We start from the raw sequence: 19559 nt of genomic DNA on the forward strand, positions 1-19559 counted from the left end.
AGGCTTTTCATGATAAGTTAATAAGGCGTAAAGAGTTTCACATTGGTGACAAAGTCCTTTTATATAATTATAGACTTAAGTTGATGCCCAGTAAATTGAGATCTAGGTGAGATGTGTGTAAGACCTCATAGAATGTGAGAGACAACGTTTGACTGTTACAGTACACGAGGATATGCGTATACAAGAAAGTGATATATTACATTACATAATTGATGTGCATGAGTTATGGTATTATTAATCTGTTACTTTATGTTTTAGTGGTAAAAAGAAAATCCATCCTTACTAATATTTTCATAAAATAAAGATAAAAACTACCCTCCTGCTTAGGTTATTGCTAAAACATAAATTTACCAGTTAAGCATGTTAGAAACATTTCAAGGCTGCATAAGATTATGACAGTTTTGGCACAACGATAGGTATAGTCATTTATTTAAACATTACAGAGGCAGATAGCATTAGCTCCTAAGGCGTGAAGCCCTTAAAACAAAGTAAGCCATATCTGGTTAGGGTTACCAGTGTAGGACCAAAGTATTATCTGTTTAAGACTTGGATCAGAGCGTTTCACATCCATCACCATGTCGTCATATAAACTATAAATGGTACCATCATTTTTAAACACCCATCGTTGGCTAGCCCATGCATTCCGACAACCCATCATGACAATGGTAGCTTCTCGTTTGTGTGCTTCAGAAGTTAAACAATTGTTTGTATTTTGCACTGGACGTATAGAACCATCTGGGTAAAGTGCCCATTGCTGCTCTTTCTTCTTGCTGTCACAGTCAGCCAGCCACATGTTACTTCCGTGAGCTTCCATGCAGAGATCCGAATACCCAACGATTGAAGTTACGAAAGGGCTTGTGTCATTGCCTGTACGCCAGCCCTGTCGCATTCGATAATCATTCTTTTGCACGGTGAGTTTCCCTCCCATGGCACTAGATTCAGCACTCAAGACCAAGCCTGACTTTGGATTGATAATGGTTCCATTGTCCCATATTTCCCAATAAGTGGCCTCTGTTACTGCCGAGGTGCAATCATATATCATGACATAATTCCCTGGAGCATAACCATAAGTGGTTAAACACTTCCCCTTGGATCTTATCGTCTTGTCAGATTTCAAGGTCCACAGCTGGTTCTCTTCAAGCTGGTCTTTGCATTTCCACAATATGATAGGATTGCCATTGTTATAGGCATTGTTCGAGACATCCACGCACATCCCATCTCGACCACCAATGCGCACGGTTGGTTCAATAGGAACGCACGTGTCTGATTTTTCCACAATTGATCTTATTAACAGAGGTGATTGGTTTGCATTTGGCGGATTGCAGACAAAAAGCATCAATGCTAGAACTGCAACTGTTGGGTGTGACAAGGAATTTACAATAACAGGTTCGTCGCGAATATTTCTTAAAGTGACGTCACTTGGAAAAGTATCTTGCGTTGCTTGTTGAACACCTCCTGACAGTCTACCCCAATTGTTCTCCAAACTTATCATGGCAGGATCAGGTTGAAATGCCGTACCCGTTCGGATGCTGACACCAACCCGGTTTGATATGTATCTAAATCGAGCTGCTTCTGAAACCATTTGGATTATCACGATCAGGCTACGAGCTTTTTCTTCATTGTCACTGCCCCCACTTCGTAGAAACGATATCGCATGTGTCAAGGCCTGTAACCCCAGGGGTATTTGCTGTCTAGACTGATGAGCCCATCTCTCAAGATCACCGTAAGTACCATTAAAAGGAAGTGAGTACTGGTCCGTGCCAGTGAAAAGGTAGTCAGATGCAGATGTTGGGGCATCACGGAGGAAATAGGACTGAGTTCCAGCTCGGTATGCTACAACATATGCATTAGTCACATCGATACCTACTTCGATAGATTCCGTGTCCGAGTTTGAGAGTTCGACTGTAATATATCGATCTCTTTCTTCCACTGTTGATGGATCTCGAAGCACAGCTATGCCATGTATCAGCCCACCTGTTAGTCTGTCTCGAAGCGCATCCATGAACTGCTTGTAGCTTTTTGAAGTGGCACCTTCAGTAGTAAATTTAATGGGGTCCCCATTTGTTGCTACTGGAGGATCGGCTCTTGCGGCACATCTCAGTGCAGAGAATGAACAAGCGCATGCAATACACAAAATCAGTAGCTTCAAAATTTCGTCCATTTGAAACTGCAAGAAGTTGCACCAAATTTTAGCAATATAAGATGTAATCAAAACTAAAATCAGTAATTCAAATTTAAAATCATCGTACTCCTAAAATCGTTAAGCTTACATACCTGGACCTAAACGTAGAGCGAACCTTGTTGATCACACTTCTAATCAAATAATTAAGGATGTTGTGCAATGATTGGTGTGGTTTGAAAGTAGCGGAGTCATTGTGCCTTTTATTAAGTGTGTGAATTTGTGTTGATCTTTGTAATAATAAGAATAATTAGGTTGCTCTTCGCTCACGTAAATGCCAGCTCAAAAGAAGTGTCCCTAAAGATGGCAAATTATCAAAAGAAGTGTGGCCGAAATATGCCAAATTACTATTACAGGAATCTTTTATGACGTACGACCACAAAGATTTTCAACGACGATTCTTGACTCAGGGAATTTCTGCGCGCAGTTATCGTATCGCTCCTAATTTCTTGGAGGGAAGTCTTGTCAGCTTGGAGTTATGAAAAATCGTCAATTACAAGTTCTTACATACACGTCAATCATGGGACATGAAATGTTGATGACGCAATTTTTACTCGGTATTTTAGAGTTGGAAACCTATCAGAAAGGCACGTCCAAAGGGGAGAGTTATTTAAGAGAGAAGTATGGAGAAGGTTGTTTTCGAAAAAGAAGAAAGCTTGAGAGAGAGAGAGAATAGAGTAAGAAAAAATAAGAAAAAAAATAGTAAATAAAAAAATAAATTTTGATAAAGAGAAGTTTTATTTTTCCTAAAAAAATTCAACTATTGTCTCAAAGAAATATATTTCTAAAAAGATTCAAAATTTAAATGTAAGTTTTTCTTTATTATACTTTTAACGCTAAATTTAATTATAGTTTAATTTTCATTAAATATAAAATAATTTTATTCATATATAGTAGTTTAGAAATATTTTTTAGTAATGGTTAATGCTGTACTAAATATAAATATTAATAATGTAAGTTTATTTAAAATTATAAATGTTATAGTTATTAAATTAGATAAGTTTTGAATATTTTAGAAAAAATTATATAATAATATATATTTTGGAATTATTGTTTTCGAAATATGTTATCATTTATCTAAAGATAAAATTTAAAATTATTGATATAATGCAAAGTATATATTATAATATAATTATGTTATGAAAATATTTAGGTTAATTTAGTAATATATTTTTGTAAATATTTTTATTATAATGGAATACAATTTTATAAATGTGTATTTAATATATATGTGTATGAGTAGTATAATATTTTTGTAATATATTTAACATCTTTTATAAATTTATAATTTAATATAAGCAGTGTATATATTAAAATTTTTAATTTATTTATTAATTATTAAATTACTAATTTGCATGAAGATTTTAAAAAAAAACTTATTTGCATTATTGTAAATTAATTAATAAGATAATTTTTAATTTTGTATGGAGGATAATATAATATTTTATATTTTATAATTAGTGTTTTTGAAAAATACTATCATTTATGAAAACAAAATATTTAAAACTATAGTATATAACATAAATTTATATATTATAATATAAATAGTTAAAAATTGAATGTACCCTAATTATTATTTATAGCAATTTAAATAAGTATACTCTGATTACTAGTTATTATAAACTTTTTCAACTTATTAAGTATGTTTATAAAATATTTTGGTTAATTTCATTTGTTTGTTAAATATGTTTTGAAAATAGTTAGGTTAATTTAGAAATATTTTTTTTATATTATTATTATAGTGAAATAAAATCATATAAATGTATATGATAATGGATGAATAAGTAGTATATCATACTTTTGTAATATATTTAACATATTTTATAAATTTATAATTTAATACAAGCAGTGGATATATTAAATTTTTTAATTTATTAACTGAATAATAATTACTAATTTGCATGAGGATTATTGTTTAAATTCTTTTAGCATTACTGCAAATTATTTAATTAGATAATTTTTTTAATTTTTAGTTTAAAAACTAATATAAGAAGTGTTTTTATACATTAATAAAAGAAGTGTTTTTTGTAATAATAAATTTAGTTAATTACTAATATAACATCTTTTTTGAATTTATAAATTAATATAAGAAGTATTTTTTGTATTTATTAATTAATTACTAATTACTATTTTGCATGAGCATTGTTGTTTAAAAAATTATTGACATTATTGTATATTATTCAAGGATATATTACTTATTTTTTAAATGATTTATAATAGATAATGAGATTATTATGATCTCGTCACTTATTAACAGTGCTATTTAGGACACAAATCTTGAAAATTTTACCACATGTTGACTTTGATCGAATTTCTCAACCTTGTCAAATGCAAATAAATGATTTTGCTTGTTAATGTACTAGTGGAATATTAAGAGCCTGAAACACACATATTTCACTTACTTTGTGAAAAATGCATAATTACATTAGATGTTTATATATTGCTTGGACTGCACCAGTGATTGATCTTACAAATCCATTTACTATAGTAGTACATAAAATGTGTGAACACTTAATAGACAGCTGACCTGAATCAAATGACATTGAAGGATAATAAATTAGATTAAAGTTGCTAATACAATACCTTAGTTGACTTCATGCTTATTCCGACATTAAGATACAACAACATGCTTGTGGGTATATTCTTTGTTTGTTGAAACATATTCTGATACTAAATAAAAGTAATTCAGTTGTACATACAAAATTCTTGTAATTGTTGATAGATGTGAATCAAATTGGCAATTATAGTTAAGATTCAACATGGTTGGCCTTTTCTTATAGAGGTTGAATTGTGGTTCCAAACATGATGTTAAAGAAATTTGTGACTGCTTGATACTTCTGCAGGTGCTGGTTGGCACTAACTACCATGGTTGACTCTACTCTCAGGTGAACCAATAATATTCTCACTTGTTCTTAGATGGAGACACTTGTGATATCCAACGAATTCTTTGTTCAAGAATCTTGGGAATATTAGATTAACATTGGATCAAAAGAGTGGTCATGAGGTAAAAACTTATACATTCTTATTATTATGTTAAATTAGTCTCTACAAAAATTCTTTATTATTGATTATAACACTAATAACATTTTATTCATTGCAGTTTTTGTGGACAACATACATGGATGATGAAATTGATGCAGTAATTTCAGATGATGTGAGACGTGAACAACTAGTATGGTCAACAGTTAGCCTTTTGATATATTTTGAAGTTATAAAATAACATGCAACTGATCGTGTAATGCATCAATTTGGATATACTCGTATTCCTCTTCAACCCCATCAACCTTTGTTTTGCATTTTTTTCATTAGTCATCTTCAACAAAATCAGGTTTTATTTCTTTCTTTTATCATATTTTTTGCTGAATATGTGTTTAGAATGTGAAGAATTTATTGTTTATATTGTTAAAATACTGTATTAATATTGTAGAGTTTCATATTTTTTTTAATATTTTCAGTATAATTTCTTATTAACAATTGCTTACATGAATATAAAAGAAAATTAGCAAATAGATACCAATATTTGATTTTAAAATATAATACTAACATGTGTTGCAAAAAAGAAAAATCTCCTTGCAAAATGCATCACAATAACCATAAATATCGTTCTACCTTCTACTTCTAAATATTAATTTTCATTTTAATTTATATATTATTTTATAACAAATAATTAATTCTTTCTCTAGTTTACAAGAGAGAGAATCATGGAGCGAAGCAATTAGAAATTCAGAAAAATAAGAACTCAACCTACTTTTAGTTTTTTAGAAAGTTTTTTGTGGATGCTTTTATAAAATTTTACAATTTATTTTATGTAATTTTATATTTTATGTTTTTTACTCAGTTTTTTTATAGGCCATAAATATTTTATTATTTTTTTGAATGAGTAAATTTTTTATTTTAAGTAATATTGTCTTTTAATTTATAATTTTTTATTTTAATTTTTTTTTCTATGTCAATAAGAGGTTGAGAAATTTAACACAAATATTTAAGTTACTCAAAATAAAAAAGAATGCATATATAAAAATATAATAATATATCTAATCAAAAATATATATTTACATCATATATAAATAATTATTTTATAAGATTAACATAAAAATATATTTACTAATAAAGTAAATCATAAAAATTATTTTTTCATATTTTTAATAGAAAATTTATTTACTATTTTATATCGTTTAACTAAGTTAATATAATTTAATTATTACATGGTTGATATGAGTTTAGTTTTTTTAAAATAATTTATTTATATATGACACACATACATATTTTTCACACAAATATTTTTTAAAATAAAATTATATTAATATTTAAATCATAAAGTGATTTATAAATAATAAATATATAAATATTTTATAAATTTTATAATTACCTACTGTTACAATGGACTTATTATTTATTGTTAATATTTAAAATTTTTTTTTAATTTAAAATAATATTTTTCTATGTAACGTGTATGTTACAAATATAACTATAACTTATTGAATCTAAATAATATTATTCTTATCATTTATTTACATTCAAAGAAGTTTTTGAAAAGATATAAAATATAAAAATATTTGTAATTCTTATTTTTGTTTATTTTACTGAGTTTATTATATATTTTTATTACAATTTACTAGTTAAATAATTTTTTCTTCGCATACAAAAGTATAATATATAGATATACACATATATTCTTTTTATTACAAGATTTTATTTTAAAAATTATATATATTATAAATATTTAATTCATTAAAATTATTTTTCAAATAAAAATAATAGTATATATATATATTATTTTTTTAATTAAATCCATTATTTTTCTCTCAATTTTAAATTCAAAAAAAGAAAAAAAGAATATGTTATATGTCCACGCATTGTAATCGTTTAGTACTTGAGTTTTTCTGCTTTAGCCTTACTATCATTCTCAATGTTTATGTCATTCAAACTTATTGAAATAATTATGAATCACCAGAGCTAGTTATTGAAACCACCACAATAGGTCACTTAGTGATCCCACACAAGACCATCCATTGTGCAAATCCATTTCATCATCACCTAGTTCAGCGCTGTCGTCTTCAATCAGATCTCATGCAATAAAAGATCATCACTGACAAATAACTTATATGTTTAATTCTTCTTATGATTTCTAAGTATTTAATTTCAAAAATTATATTAAGATAGACTTAGCACTTATGATATTTTAATATTTATTTTTTATTTATGCTTGAACTTTGTTTGACAATTACGTATTGAATTTTTGTATTATTATACTACTTATGTGAAATATAAGTATATTTTTCTTTATAATTTTTTTCTTAGATAAGTAAGGATAATAAGTACAAGTATGGGTAAGTAGGTACCTAGAGGATATGTCGAGATGTCAATTTGACCCAAGATCCACAAGCTTCCTCACAATCTATTCTATAGCCCTAGTTTTTTTAAGCTCTATACATAGTGGGCTTACTCTAGCCGTAAGTCCTAATATATAAACAAAATGTGGGTTAGGGTTAGGATCAAAGGTGGCTCAGTCCACACTTTTTAAAAAGTAATTAATAAATATTATATTATTTTCTTTAATAAAAGACACATGTGTTTGTTTATCATTTTTATTAATAATTTTATTTAAAATTAATACAAATATATTTTTAAAAAAATTATATTAATCTAAGATCAACCAAAATTTAAATTTGTAAATATTTATTAATTTTTGCTAAGTTTACAAGTTACTTTTTTTTACATCAATGAATTTGCAATATTACGTATCATATGTCTATAATTTTTATGATGAGAATATTATATTTATTTTTTTAACACATTAAATTTTATTTAAATAAATTTTCAAGCATTTTCATAATATGTTACTTAACAAATTTAGTTATTGTTATTTTTTTTTATTGTCAATTTTGTATTTTTATTGTAACTTTAAAAATATTAATTAAATATGTGATCTTAAAATAATTTTATAAAAATAAATAAATAAATAGATTTTTAATAGAATAATTAATGAATATTTTTTAATAAAAGACACATGTGTTTGTTTATAATTTTTATTAAATTATTTTATTTAAAATTGTATTTTAAATATAAAAATATATTTTAAAAATATTTTTTTATCGATTTTGTCTAATCAAATTATTTCACTTTAAAAATAAATCATATCAAATTAAGATAAGTCAAATTTTAAATGTTCAAATATTTATTAATTTTTGCTAAGTTTATAAATTACTTTCTGTATTCATGAATTTGGTAATATTAAGTATTATATGTCTATGATTTTCATGATAATAATATTATATTTATATTTTTTAAAATATTAAATTTTATTTAAATAAATCATTCAAATATTTTGATAATTTTATAATAAATAACTTAATAAATTTAACTAATATTATTTTTCGTGGTTAGTTTTGTACCTCTATTATGACTTTAAAAATATTTATTGAACATGTAATGTTCGTAAGATAATTTTATAAAAATATAATAATATAAAAATATTAAAACATGAAAAATTTTATGATTAATACTCAAATAAAATTATAAAATAACACGTTAAAAAATTTTATAATTATAATAATTTTTTTAAAATTAGTTTGTCCATGGGTTAGCCCTAACCCACTTAATTCTACGGGCTTTTGAATCCTATGGGCTTTTTCATATTGTGAGATTTTGGCCTAATAGGCCTTTTAGCCCTGACCCATATAGGTTAGGGCTAAATTAATTAGGGCTGACACATTTGACACCTATAGGTACAGATATGAGGGTTAAAGTTACTATCCATGTGGGTATAGGATTGAGTACGAATATTTTTTTAAAACACGAGTATAGAGATGGGTAATAATATAGTACCCTACCTATTGTCATTCCTACTTAGAAACCCATTAGATTAACTGAGTGACTTGTAGAAAGTAGATTAAACTATGTATTTAAGAAATGATAGTGAGTCTGTCACTGTAAATTTGTAGTAACTAGTGAGAATGATATTATTTTTACCTTAGAGATAACTATATGGTATAACATTCCTTTTGATTAACCTATTAACAATAGGATTCATCTCACACCTTCACCCTGTACATATATAGAGGAACAATTCAAAACACCAAGTGTTGTAAGTTTTGTGTATACCTTCCATAATCATGAACTCCTTGAAAGACTTATCAATTTCACTAGAGAGAAAATAACTTGTACAAAGATTACTGCAAATGGCAGAGATTTTTATGATGAGGACCTAACACCGAAAGTGTTCGAAGAGATAGAGAGTTGGTTGAAGGATGATGACAAAGATCATATATATTGATTTTGTAATTATGGAAATGAAGTTCTAATGTATTTTTGGATTATGGTTCGTAAATATTAAACTTTTGTATCAAAATGAAAGCCAACATATGTATATTTTCATATTGTTCAAATGTAAATTTATGTAGCAAGTTATAATATATTGGTAAATAATTATCTCATCTTGTTTGAATACCTTTGCTTCATCTGCTATTGGACTTTCCTTTGCATTCTTGAGACCACCTTTTTCTCTATCTTCTTCTCCATTTTCTTTGCCCACTTCTTCTTCCATGCACTTTCCTTGCTCTTTTACATCTCCTCATTCTGCTTCTGGAGTTCTTCATTGAGGGCATGGACCTAAGTGCAGACCATGTCCTCAACTTCTTCAAGTGCAAGAGAAGGGGCATTTCCAGTGACAGATGTAGGGGACATGGAGTCTGCAAAGCAGCCTCCCATGCCATAAATGCAACCTTTATAAAGGCCACCCACTGTCTGTGACCACATAGCATCCTCATCTACTGACTTTGGATCCTGAGAAGATGCCTCCTCGAGCCTTTGAACATAATCATCCTACAGTTCAGTTCAGATAATTAGATATTAGTTTGGAGAACTATTTAATAAATCACTAATAATAACATACAGTATCAATATATTAATGACTTACATATGTCGCCTGAGATCGTGTATCAACCCACAGGTTTTTGTCCTGCCTGCGAGTGTGTGTCTCCTTAAACAACTCTCCAGTCGTAGGTGGCCTCTTCAACGACTTCTCCTGCAATTCAAAATAAATCACAATATCAAATATGAAATTATAGATAGAGTAAACTGAATTTTAAAATCACATACCAAGTTCGCCTTAGTGCCAGCCAAAGTCATAGACCCATCAGTATATAGTGACCCCCCTTATTAGATACCCTGTTTGTCTTGTTCTTTACGGAGAGATTTTTGAACTCATCCGTACCCCAATACTCCTACAAGGCATGAAGAAAGTTGGGTGTTATCCAATCAGCGGTAGAAGGTATACATCAATTTTAGCCTTTGGATTTTCTGGACCAGGAATTATACAAGTCAAGAATAAATATGGATTTTTCATGCTCATTTCAGGAGGAAGATTAAAAGGTGTAACCACAGTAGGCCAACAAGAATATGGTTTATTAAATTGATTATTTGGAGCGAACCCATCAGCACATAACCCTAACCTTACATTTCTAGGATCGGATGCAAACTCAGGATACACTTGATCAAAATGTTGCCAAGTCTCATCATGAGATGGATGAGTCGTTCTCCCATCACTCCTTTTATTTTCAGCATGCCACATCATGTAAGGAGCTGAACTCATAGACGCATACAACCTTTTTAGCCTAGGAATCAAAGGCAAATAATGCATTCTAGTTTGCGGTACATCTTTATGTTTACCATTTTTACCACCTCTTCTTAGTTTAAACCTAGGCTCTCCACAGAATTTGCAATTAGTCAAAATAACATCATCTTTGTAATACAGCATGCAGCCTTTCAAACAATAATCAATTTTGACTTCTTTTAATCTAAGTTTGGAAACTAATTTTTTTGCTTGGTAAAAGTCCTTTGCGATAGAGTCAAGTTGGGGACTACGCTCACTAATTAATGTAGCCCATTGATCAAATGAACTCTGACTTTGATTGCCTTCTGACTTTATGCTTAACATTCTTACTGCTAAAGATAACTCTAAATGCACACACCCATCCCATAAAGGCTTGTTTGCTACTTCTAAAAAATTCCAAATTGAGGACCAACAACATCATAATCCATTTCTTGATAACGACTATTACTTTCTTCCCAACTTACATTACCTACATCCTCACCTGATTGCAATATATTTGAATTACTTACTTGATTTTCCAAATTAACTATTTTTCCATGCTCAGTCCATATCCAATAATCATGTTTAAATCCAAACTTATACAAATCATATCTAATTGAATCAATATCCAAAAACTTTCTACACTTGCACTTAGAACATGGACATCTAACTTTTTAGTTGGTGATGAATTGCTACGAATTACAACAGACACGTATGAATTCCTCTACACCCTCAAAGAATTCAGGTTTTATTTCCCCCTAACTTGGGTGCAACCTATCATACATCCACTGACGATTTCTGAGAAACATCTTCCTCAAGAACTATATAAACCTAATACAAATATACAATGTAGTATCAACCTTCTATTATACATTACACAAATTTTTACTATAAATTTTGGCAAAATCTCCCTTAATACATGTCAATTTCCTTACATTTGTTTACCACTTTTTTACAAAAATTAAAATTTCACCACACATAACTAATATATTATATAACAATATATTAATTGATACATCAAACACAAACACATCACAATCCTAAACTGTTTTAGAGCACATCCCCTTATAACTCCACAACATGCATATTCTACAAACTCCACAAACATAAACAATCCCACAACACACAATAATCAGGTTCGGAGAAGGACTTCTACGCCCTTCCCCCCAGTCATACAATCTCCAATCCTACAACTTTATCTTAGAAATTTTAAATCTCTAAAAAACATAAAAAATTAAAAAACTAAACCGATTAAAAATTAGAGTATCGTACCAGGAATACAATGATGTAAAAAATCTTTCAAATGGATGCTTCAATCACTCGTAAAGGCAAAAACACTGAGCTTCTAGAGAGAGTAAAAAAGAGAGGGGCAAGAGAGAGAGAGTTATGAAAAAAATGAGGAAGGGGAAGGGGGAGGCAGCATTTTATGAGTTTCTGTCATTACAGTCAGAAAAATTCATCTGTAAAGGGTTTAATGCAACGGTACGTTTTAGATTGCAAATTACAGACAGATTTTTTCGTCTGTAAATTCTTCAAGTCCATTTACAGACAGAAAAAATTGTCTATAATCTGCCACCTGAAAGGTCGGTTAAAAATGGCCATATTTACAGATGGATAAATCCGTCTATAATTCCTATCTATATGATTTCGCGCCAAATGGCGGGCAAACTATAGACGGATTTTATAGACGGATCAAAATTCTTTTGTATTACAGACGGATTTTTCAGAAAATAAAAAAAAAAAATCCACAAATCCATCTGTAATTTCGTTTGTATATACCGATTTTCTAGTAGTGTTTTATAACATATATAAGAGTTAATTATGTCTAAAGAATCAACTAACTCTTTTACACAAAGCACTAATATCATACAATGACATAATATTATAGTGCTCAATAGGTTACAACCCTTCTAAGTTTCTTCTTGTCATTCAATTAATTACATCATAAAAGAACCAAAGGTCTACATAGTGAACCTTAAAAATAAATCACTAAACATGTAATTAGTTGCAACAATCTTAAGTTACTCCCTAGTTAGCTCATCACCTACTCCTTTGGTCCATCTAGAGGAGAGTCATTATGTATCCATAACATTGTCCAAAGACACAAAACAAAGAAGAGGGGTGGGTACAAACATTCATAAACAATAATACAAGGCAATACATATGCTTAAATGAACAAAACAATATTGAAGTATCAAGCCACAATCATTCAATGTCTTTTGTTTGTGAATTCTCCATGGAGTAATTAATTAATTATCCAACATTTTATTTTCAACTTGAGATTGAGAGTTTTATGTCTGCAATTTAGCTAGTGTCATAGGTACATCTTCTCTCTTTACCGGAGACAAAACATAAGTGCACAATTCTCATTTTATGATCACTACTAGCAGCCCACACTCAAACCAATCTTAGTATGTTCTAGCGTTTGTCAAGATAGGTTAGCAAAGTTCCCACTGCCTACGACACAAGTTAGCTAGACTAGGTCCCCTATAAGTCTTGGGCACTCTCCTATCCCCTATGGTAAGACCAAACATTATTTGCTCCTCGCCTGTACCGTGGCATATTCAACCTCTTTCACAATCAAAAACACAAATAATATCATAACCATTAATTGTCCAACAGGTTCATTATAACATCTCTATTTCAAGAGAACAATCAATTACATGGACATGGCTAACAATCAAAATTTTTCAGATTTCATGAACTAACTTGTAAAATTCATAACTAATTCGATACAAGTTCAAACATCATGAAATCACCAAGGTTTTCTTCCTTTAAATGTATAATATAATATAAAATTACATTCAAAATACAAAAGCTTCCAAAGAATTAATCAAGTTTCAGTTTACCTCTGCTGTTCTCAGATCATTTTACTAAACAGCCAGCATATTGTAAAATTCATAATAAATTCAATTCTCATCCAAAACACACGAGACCAATGAAATTATTCTCATTAACATGTCTATTTTCATGTAAAAATACTTTAAAAATAAAAATATTCCCAGACATCAATTCATGCTTTAATTTTTCAGTTTATGTCACAGAATAGCACAATTTAACAACAACATATTGGAAAAATCATAAGTTATTCAATTCATCATCAAAACTCATGAAATCAATGACATTATTTCACTTTGGTTATCTAGTTTAATATAAAAATATAATTAAAAATTTATGGCTTCCAGATTCCAGAACAAGTCCTAAACATTTTTGTCACTCTTAGTAACATACTTCTCAGAATTAGTCAAATAGAAAAGTCATAACTATTTTATTTTAACTCCAAAATTTATCAAACCAGTGGGGATATTTCTCTTATAGAATCTACTTTCATAAAAAAATAATAAAATAATGTCACTCATAAATTTTAAAACTAAAATAGGTTTCTCAGTAGCGTGCACAAACATTACCCTAATACAACAGTATATTGAGAAAATCATATGTATTTAAATTTAACTTCAATTTCTGCAAACTTAATGAGCATAGTTTCCTTATGAAGTATAATTTTGTAAAAAAAATATAAATAAAATAATATTATGGATGGAATTTAAGACGAAGAGAGTTTATAGTGAGTTGTTCTTAGGAAATCATTCACACATATCATAATATTCAAAAATTCATATCTATTTTGTTTCAAATCCAAATCAAATGAAACCAGTGAGAAAAGTTCCATTAATAAGTCTATTTTTATAAAACAATATATATAAAATAAATCCACACAAAGGTATTAAAACGAAATTGAATCAAGGCATACTGCCCCTAAATACTATTTTCATGTAGCAGAACTTTAGAAAAATCATAACTAATTCAATTTAAATCCAAATAAAGTAAAACCAGTGGGAAAAGTTTCAAAATATAATTATCCACAAGAATAAAATACTAACAAATTTTTTTGCAAAGGTTTTCTCATATGTTACATTATTTGCATTTTAGTCCTTTTATTTTAAGTTAATTACAAAAATGTCCTTTTCTCAATTTTTGGTAATTCTTAGATTGTTCAGAACGTTTCTAATGAGTTTATGGGTCTTGAATCATGTCTCCACAAGTTCTAAAATATTCTCTTGGTTCTACCACACATGTGGTCAAGTGTCTTGCACTTTCAAGGTATATTTTAGTCCAAAATGATAGTTCATCATCATGTTAAGGTTCAATCTTTCAAATATAATCTTAGATAATTATTTTCATCATATTTCTCATATATTTCAGAGGTTCCAAATATGTTCAAGGTTTCATAGGTCCTCCTCATAGTCATTTTCTAATTTTAGTCCATTTCTTATTAAAGTTTTATATGAAAATTTTCAATAATGTCCCAAAAATACTTTTTAACTCCAATATAATCCAAACCACAGAGAAAATCATATATCTTACTTAATTATCCTTAAATAAAATCACAAAACATAGATCAAAGAGAAAATTTTCAGAATACACCCTTAGAAACAAATTTTATAGAAAACCCATATTTATCCATAACAGAAAATATGCAATTTCGTAGAAAATTTCCAAAGTCCATCTAATCAATTCCAAAGCATAAATCCACATGAATATATCATATATTCATGTAAATAACACATATCAAACAAATTCATTAACTAAAGTCCATTAAAATATTATTTTACAATTAATTTTGGTTTTTCTGCAAAACTTTACGTTTTTGCTATTTTAGTGGTTTTCTTGTGTATTCTTTTTACAATTAATTTTTCTTTCACATGTATACCAAAACCACGAAATTTTCATCATACAAAAGGGTTAAAGGCTCCCCTTTGACTTAAAAGTTCATTTAGCAAAGTATTCCCTTAATTTATGAAATAGTACTCCCCTTACTTGATTTTTTTTGTTGATTCTTGGCTTGATCTTTGGGAAGTCCTCTTTCTCTCCTTCTCTTAATTTTTTACTCCTTTTGAAATTGATCTTCCACCTCCTTTGGTCTCCTCTTCCACGTGATCAAGGCTTCCATCAAGAAAGTTGATTGCTCTGTGGATTTTGTGGGGTTTATTGTCTAATTTAGGATTTTTATGGTAAGTTGATGGATGATTCAACTTGGTGGAGTTCAAGTGATAAGTGTGGGAATGATTGTAAAAGTGTTTGAAGGTTGCTGAAGATTGTTAAGTTTGGAAACTCTCTCTCCCTTGCATGGTTGCTCCATTCTTATATGAAAGTAGTCTTCTTTCTATGCAAGGACTTTATAAAAACATTTGGCTTATTTCTCTCTCTCTCTCCCTTGGCCCCTCACGGTTATTCCCTCTTGTAGCAAGTGTGGAGATTTAATTTGGGGTCCAATTGAAGCTTCTCTCATAAGCCTACACATGGCCATCTTTCCTAATGCCAAAATTGTCCTCCATCATGACTCTTGTCCTTAGATTCCTTATCCAATTGTACTCAAATCCTCTTGGTTTCTTTCTAATTATTTTAGTTGCTTTAGAGTGTATCTTCTAGTCCCATTTGGCTGGATAGTCACCGTTCCTAAGTTCAAAATTGGATGGAAATTGAGTCTTGCACTTATTCAAAATCTTAATCATGAAACCTTGACTTGCTTGACTTGCCTTTCTTTCTTATTGGCTACTTCCTTCCAGCTTCTTCCATGCTTAATTTACTGGTCAATTGGCTTCTCTTTCAAGCCAATAAAATGTGCAAATTGAATTGGGTTGGATAGGTTACAAATTTTGCAAGTTTTTGGCACATAATAGGTCATTTTCCACAGATATGTGGACTATTTTTGAGGATTTTGGTTTGAATTTTGTACTTGGATTTTTGGCTTGCTTCTTGAATGTACATAACTCTATTTGGTCCAATAACTTACCATAAAAATTTCAGAATTTATCTCATTCATTTGCTTGCCTAAAAAGGGCCTCCATTCTAGGTGTTTTTAGGGATAGTTTGGTCATTTTGATCAAATTTTACAATTTTGTTTATTTTCCATTCCTGAATCTTTTTAACCCTCTTATAAATCATATAAAACTATTATAGATAGTCTAAAAAAATTATATATTTATTTTCTTTTTATATTACTCGATTCCTTACAAATCAGACTTATTTCTGTAAATTTTGTTAAAGAAAGTTTTAGTTCTAGAGTCTCTATATTCTACTTATATTTTATTCAATCAGGTTTATGTAATTCGACAATCATTTATAGAGTGAAGGAAATTTAGGGTATTACACTAGGTTCTTCTTCGATAAGTTCAACTAAGATATACATTGTTATGAGTTTATAATTGATTTTATATTTAAATTCATTTCATATTCTTTAAGCTTAAACAATTAAATTAAGAACTTTTTAGTAATTGAAAAATAATCCTTATAGAACGATATTTCGAAAACTTAATTTAATAACCTTTTATTACTTTTTGACACAGATATTCTTGCTTACTGAATATTACTTCAAACTTAATTAAAATCTTTCACATGAGTTGGACTAAAAAAAAAGTCTTAACTTAATTTGAACTTAAAATTTAGAGTTTAAGTTTTATAATTTAGTGGGGTTAAGCCATCTACATTAGCTTTAATTTAAGGGAAATAATTTTTTACAGTCTATTTTTTTTTTTACATTTTATTAATTTTTATGTAATTTTTTATTAAAATATCTTTAACAATAACCTTAATTATTTATTTTTATTTTAAATTTTGGAATAATTTTTCTCTCTTGGAACTTCATTTTTTATTTTTTACCACTATTTCATTTTTCCTTCTTCGTTGTTCCTTTATTACCAACTTCTTGAGCTTATTTTAAGTATCATTAGTTTCCAAGCACTTTAATTATTTTGAAAATACTATAAAAAATAAATTTATCATAAAAAAAATAGGATCGTCAACCTATCAATGCAAGTACACTTAAAAAAAAGTTTTTAGAATTAATATTTTACACTCTCATAAATTAATTTTTAGAATTATTAACGAGTTTCAAAATTAGAATTCTACACTTTTAAAAATTAATTTTTGACATTAAATTTTTGCACTTTCAAAAATTAATTTATAAAATTATTAATCATCGGCAAAAATAAGTTTTCAAAATTAGGATTCTACACTTTCAGAAAATAATTTTTAGAAGTAAAGTTTTATACTTCTAATTTTTTTTTTAAATTATTAACCATTTCCAAATTATTTTTCAAAATTATAATTATACATTTTTAGAAATTAATTTTCAGAATTATTAACCATTTCTAAAATAAGTTTTTAAAATTAGAATTCTATAATTTTAAAATTTAATTTCCAAAATTCAATTTTTACACTTTTGATAATTAATTTCTGGAATTATTAACCACTTCTAATAATGAGTTTTTAAAATTAGAATTCTACACCTCCAAAAATAAGTTTTTAGATTTAAAATTTTACACTTCTAAAACTAATTTTTAAAATTATTAATTATTTCTAGAAATAAAATTTCAAAATTGAGATTTTACATAAAGGGTATTTTAGTGAAAAAAGTTACATTTTTTTAAAATAAGGATGTAAAAAAAAAAAAAAATAAACTCCCTAATTAAAGTCAAAAGTGAACTTAAAATGTTCTATTTAATTTAATTTCATGAATTTGAAACTACTTATGTAAGTTGGATATTGTACATAAAGGATCTTTTAGAGAATAAAGTTACAATTTTTTTTTTTAATAAGGATGTAAAAAGAAAAAATAAATAAAAAAACAAATCCCTAATTAAAGTCAAAAGTGAACTTAAAATGTTCTATTTAATTGAATTGCATGAATTTGAAACTACTTATGTAAGTTATTTTTGGGTGGCATACACGTGAATATCCAAAATAATTTTTTTATATGAATTTTAAATGTTGGTGAAATTTTATATGTAACTCCATTGTTGAAAGCAAAGCTCACATTAACATGAGAAAAAGAAAAATAATAAATTAACGTAGGACACGTGACTTTTAGAGTTTTATTTTTTATATATAATATTTAAAAATTATGTATACTAAAATATATTAATTTTTTTAATTATAGAAATATGAACTTTAAAATTCACTAATAATAATTTTTAGTATAAATACAAAAAATTAGAAATAAAACAATAAAATTTGAAAACTTGCAAAAAATTTAAAAAAAATTGAAAAATTCAAATCTCATCAATGCTGAATTTTCAAAAAATAATGATAAAAATTTAAAGTACAACAAATGCTAATAATAATTTTTGAAAATTATTATTAACAAGTTTTTAAAATTTCTTATATTTTTAATTTTTCTTAAATATCATATTTTAATAATTTTTATTTTTTTCATTATTAAAAATTAATTTCTAGTAAAATAAATAATTACACATGTAATGTCATTTTTCATATTATATAAGAAACAAATACAACGAAGATATATAATTATTATATAAAATATTAAAATAAAAAGAAACAATGAATTTATTTGAAAGAACTTATCGATAATTTATGTTATTTTAATAAATTTTTATAACTTATTAATAATTTTTTAAAATAAATTATTTTAAATTTATCGTAATTAATTTTATTGTTAAATTTATGACACAAGCTATTATTTAGAAAAAATTAATAAATAAGCGCGTACACCTAACATGTCTCACTAAGATTACTAATTTTTTTTAACAAGTTAACCTTCTTAAATATTAATTTTAAATTTGACAATTTTATGTTAAATTTAAAACATTTAATAAATATTTAATAATAATAAAAATAAATATATTTTTTACCCCTTAAAATATATTATTTTTTATTTTATAAATTATGATTTTAATATTCATATTTTTTCATAATCATTAATTTAAGTTCGATGATGTAATTAATTTAAATTATATCATGTGTCACTTTTTCTTTTATAAAGCAATG

The 19559-nt window shown here is 27.4% G+C and overlaps 1 protein-coding gene across 1 annotated transcript; it reads right to left on the minus strand.

Moving 5' to 3' along the window:
* Window positions 1-478: 478 nt before the first annotated feature.
* LOC113862720 (abrin-a-like) lies at window positions 479-2164 on the minus strand. Its single transcript, XM_027495869.1, has one exon. The coding sequence runs from the start codon at window positions 2159-2161 to the stop codon at window positions 479-481; it is 1683 nt and encodes a 560-aa protein (XP_027351670.1). The 5' UTR covers window positions 2162-2164.
* Between the last annotated feature and the right edge of the window lie 17395 nt (window positions 2165-19559).

The sequence above is a fragment of the Abrus precatorius genome, unplaced genomic scaffold, assembly GCF_003935025.1.
Source record: "Abrus precatorius isolate BTA unplaced genomic scaffold, Abrus_2018 Scaffold3, whole genome shotgun sequence".
In the NCBI taxonomy this organism is placed as follows: domain Eukaryota; kingdom Viridiplantae; phylum Streptophyta; class Magnoliopsida; order Fabales; family Fabaceae; genus Abrus; species Abrus precatorius.

What these genes read in the sequence shown, in the direction of transcription:
- LOC113862720 (XM_027495869.1), bottom strand. Translation starts at nt 2,161, where the DNA reads ATGGACGAAATTTTGAAGCTACTGATTTTGTGTATTGCATGCGCTTGT.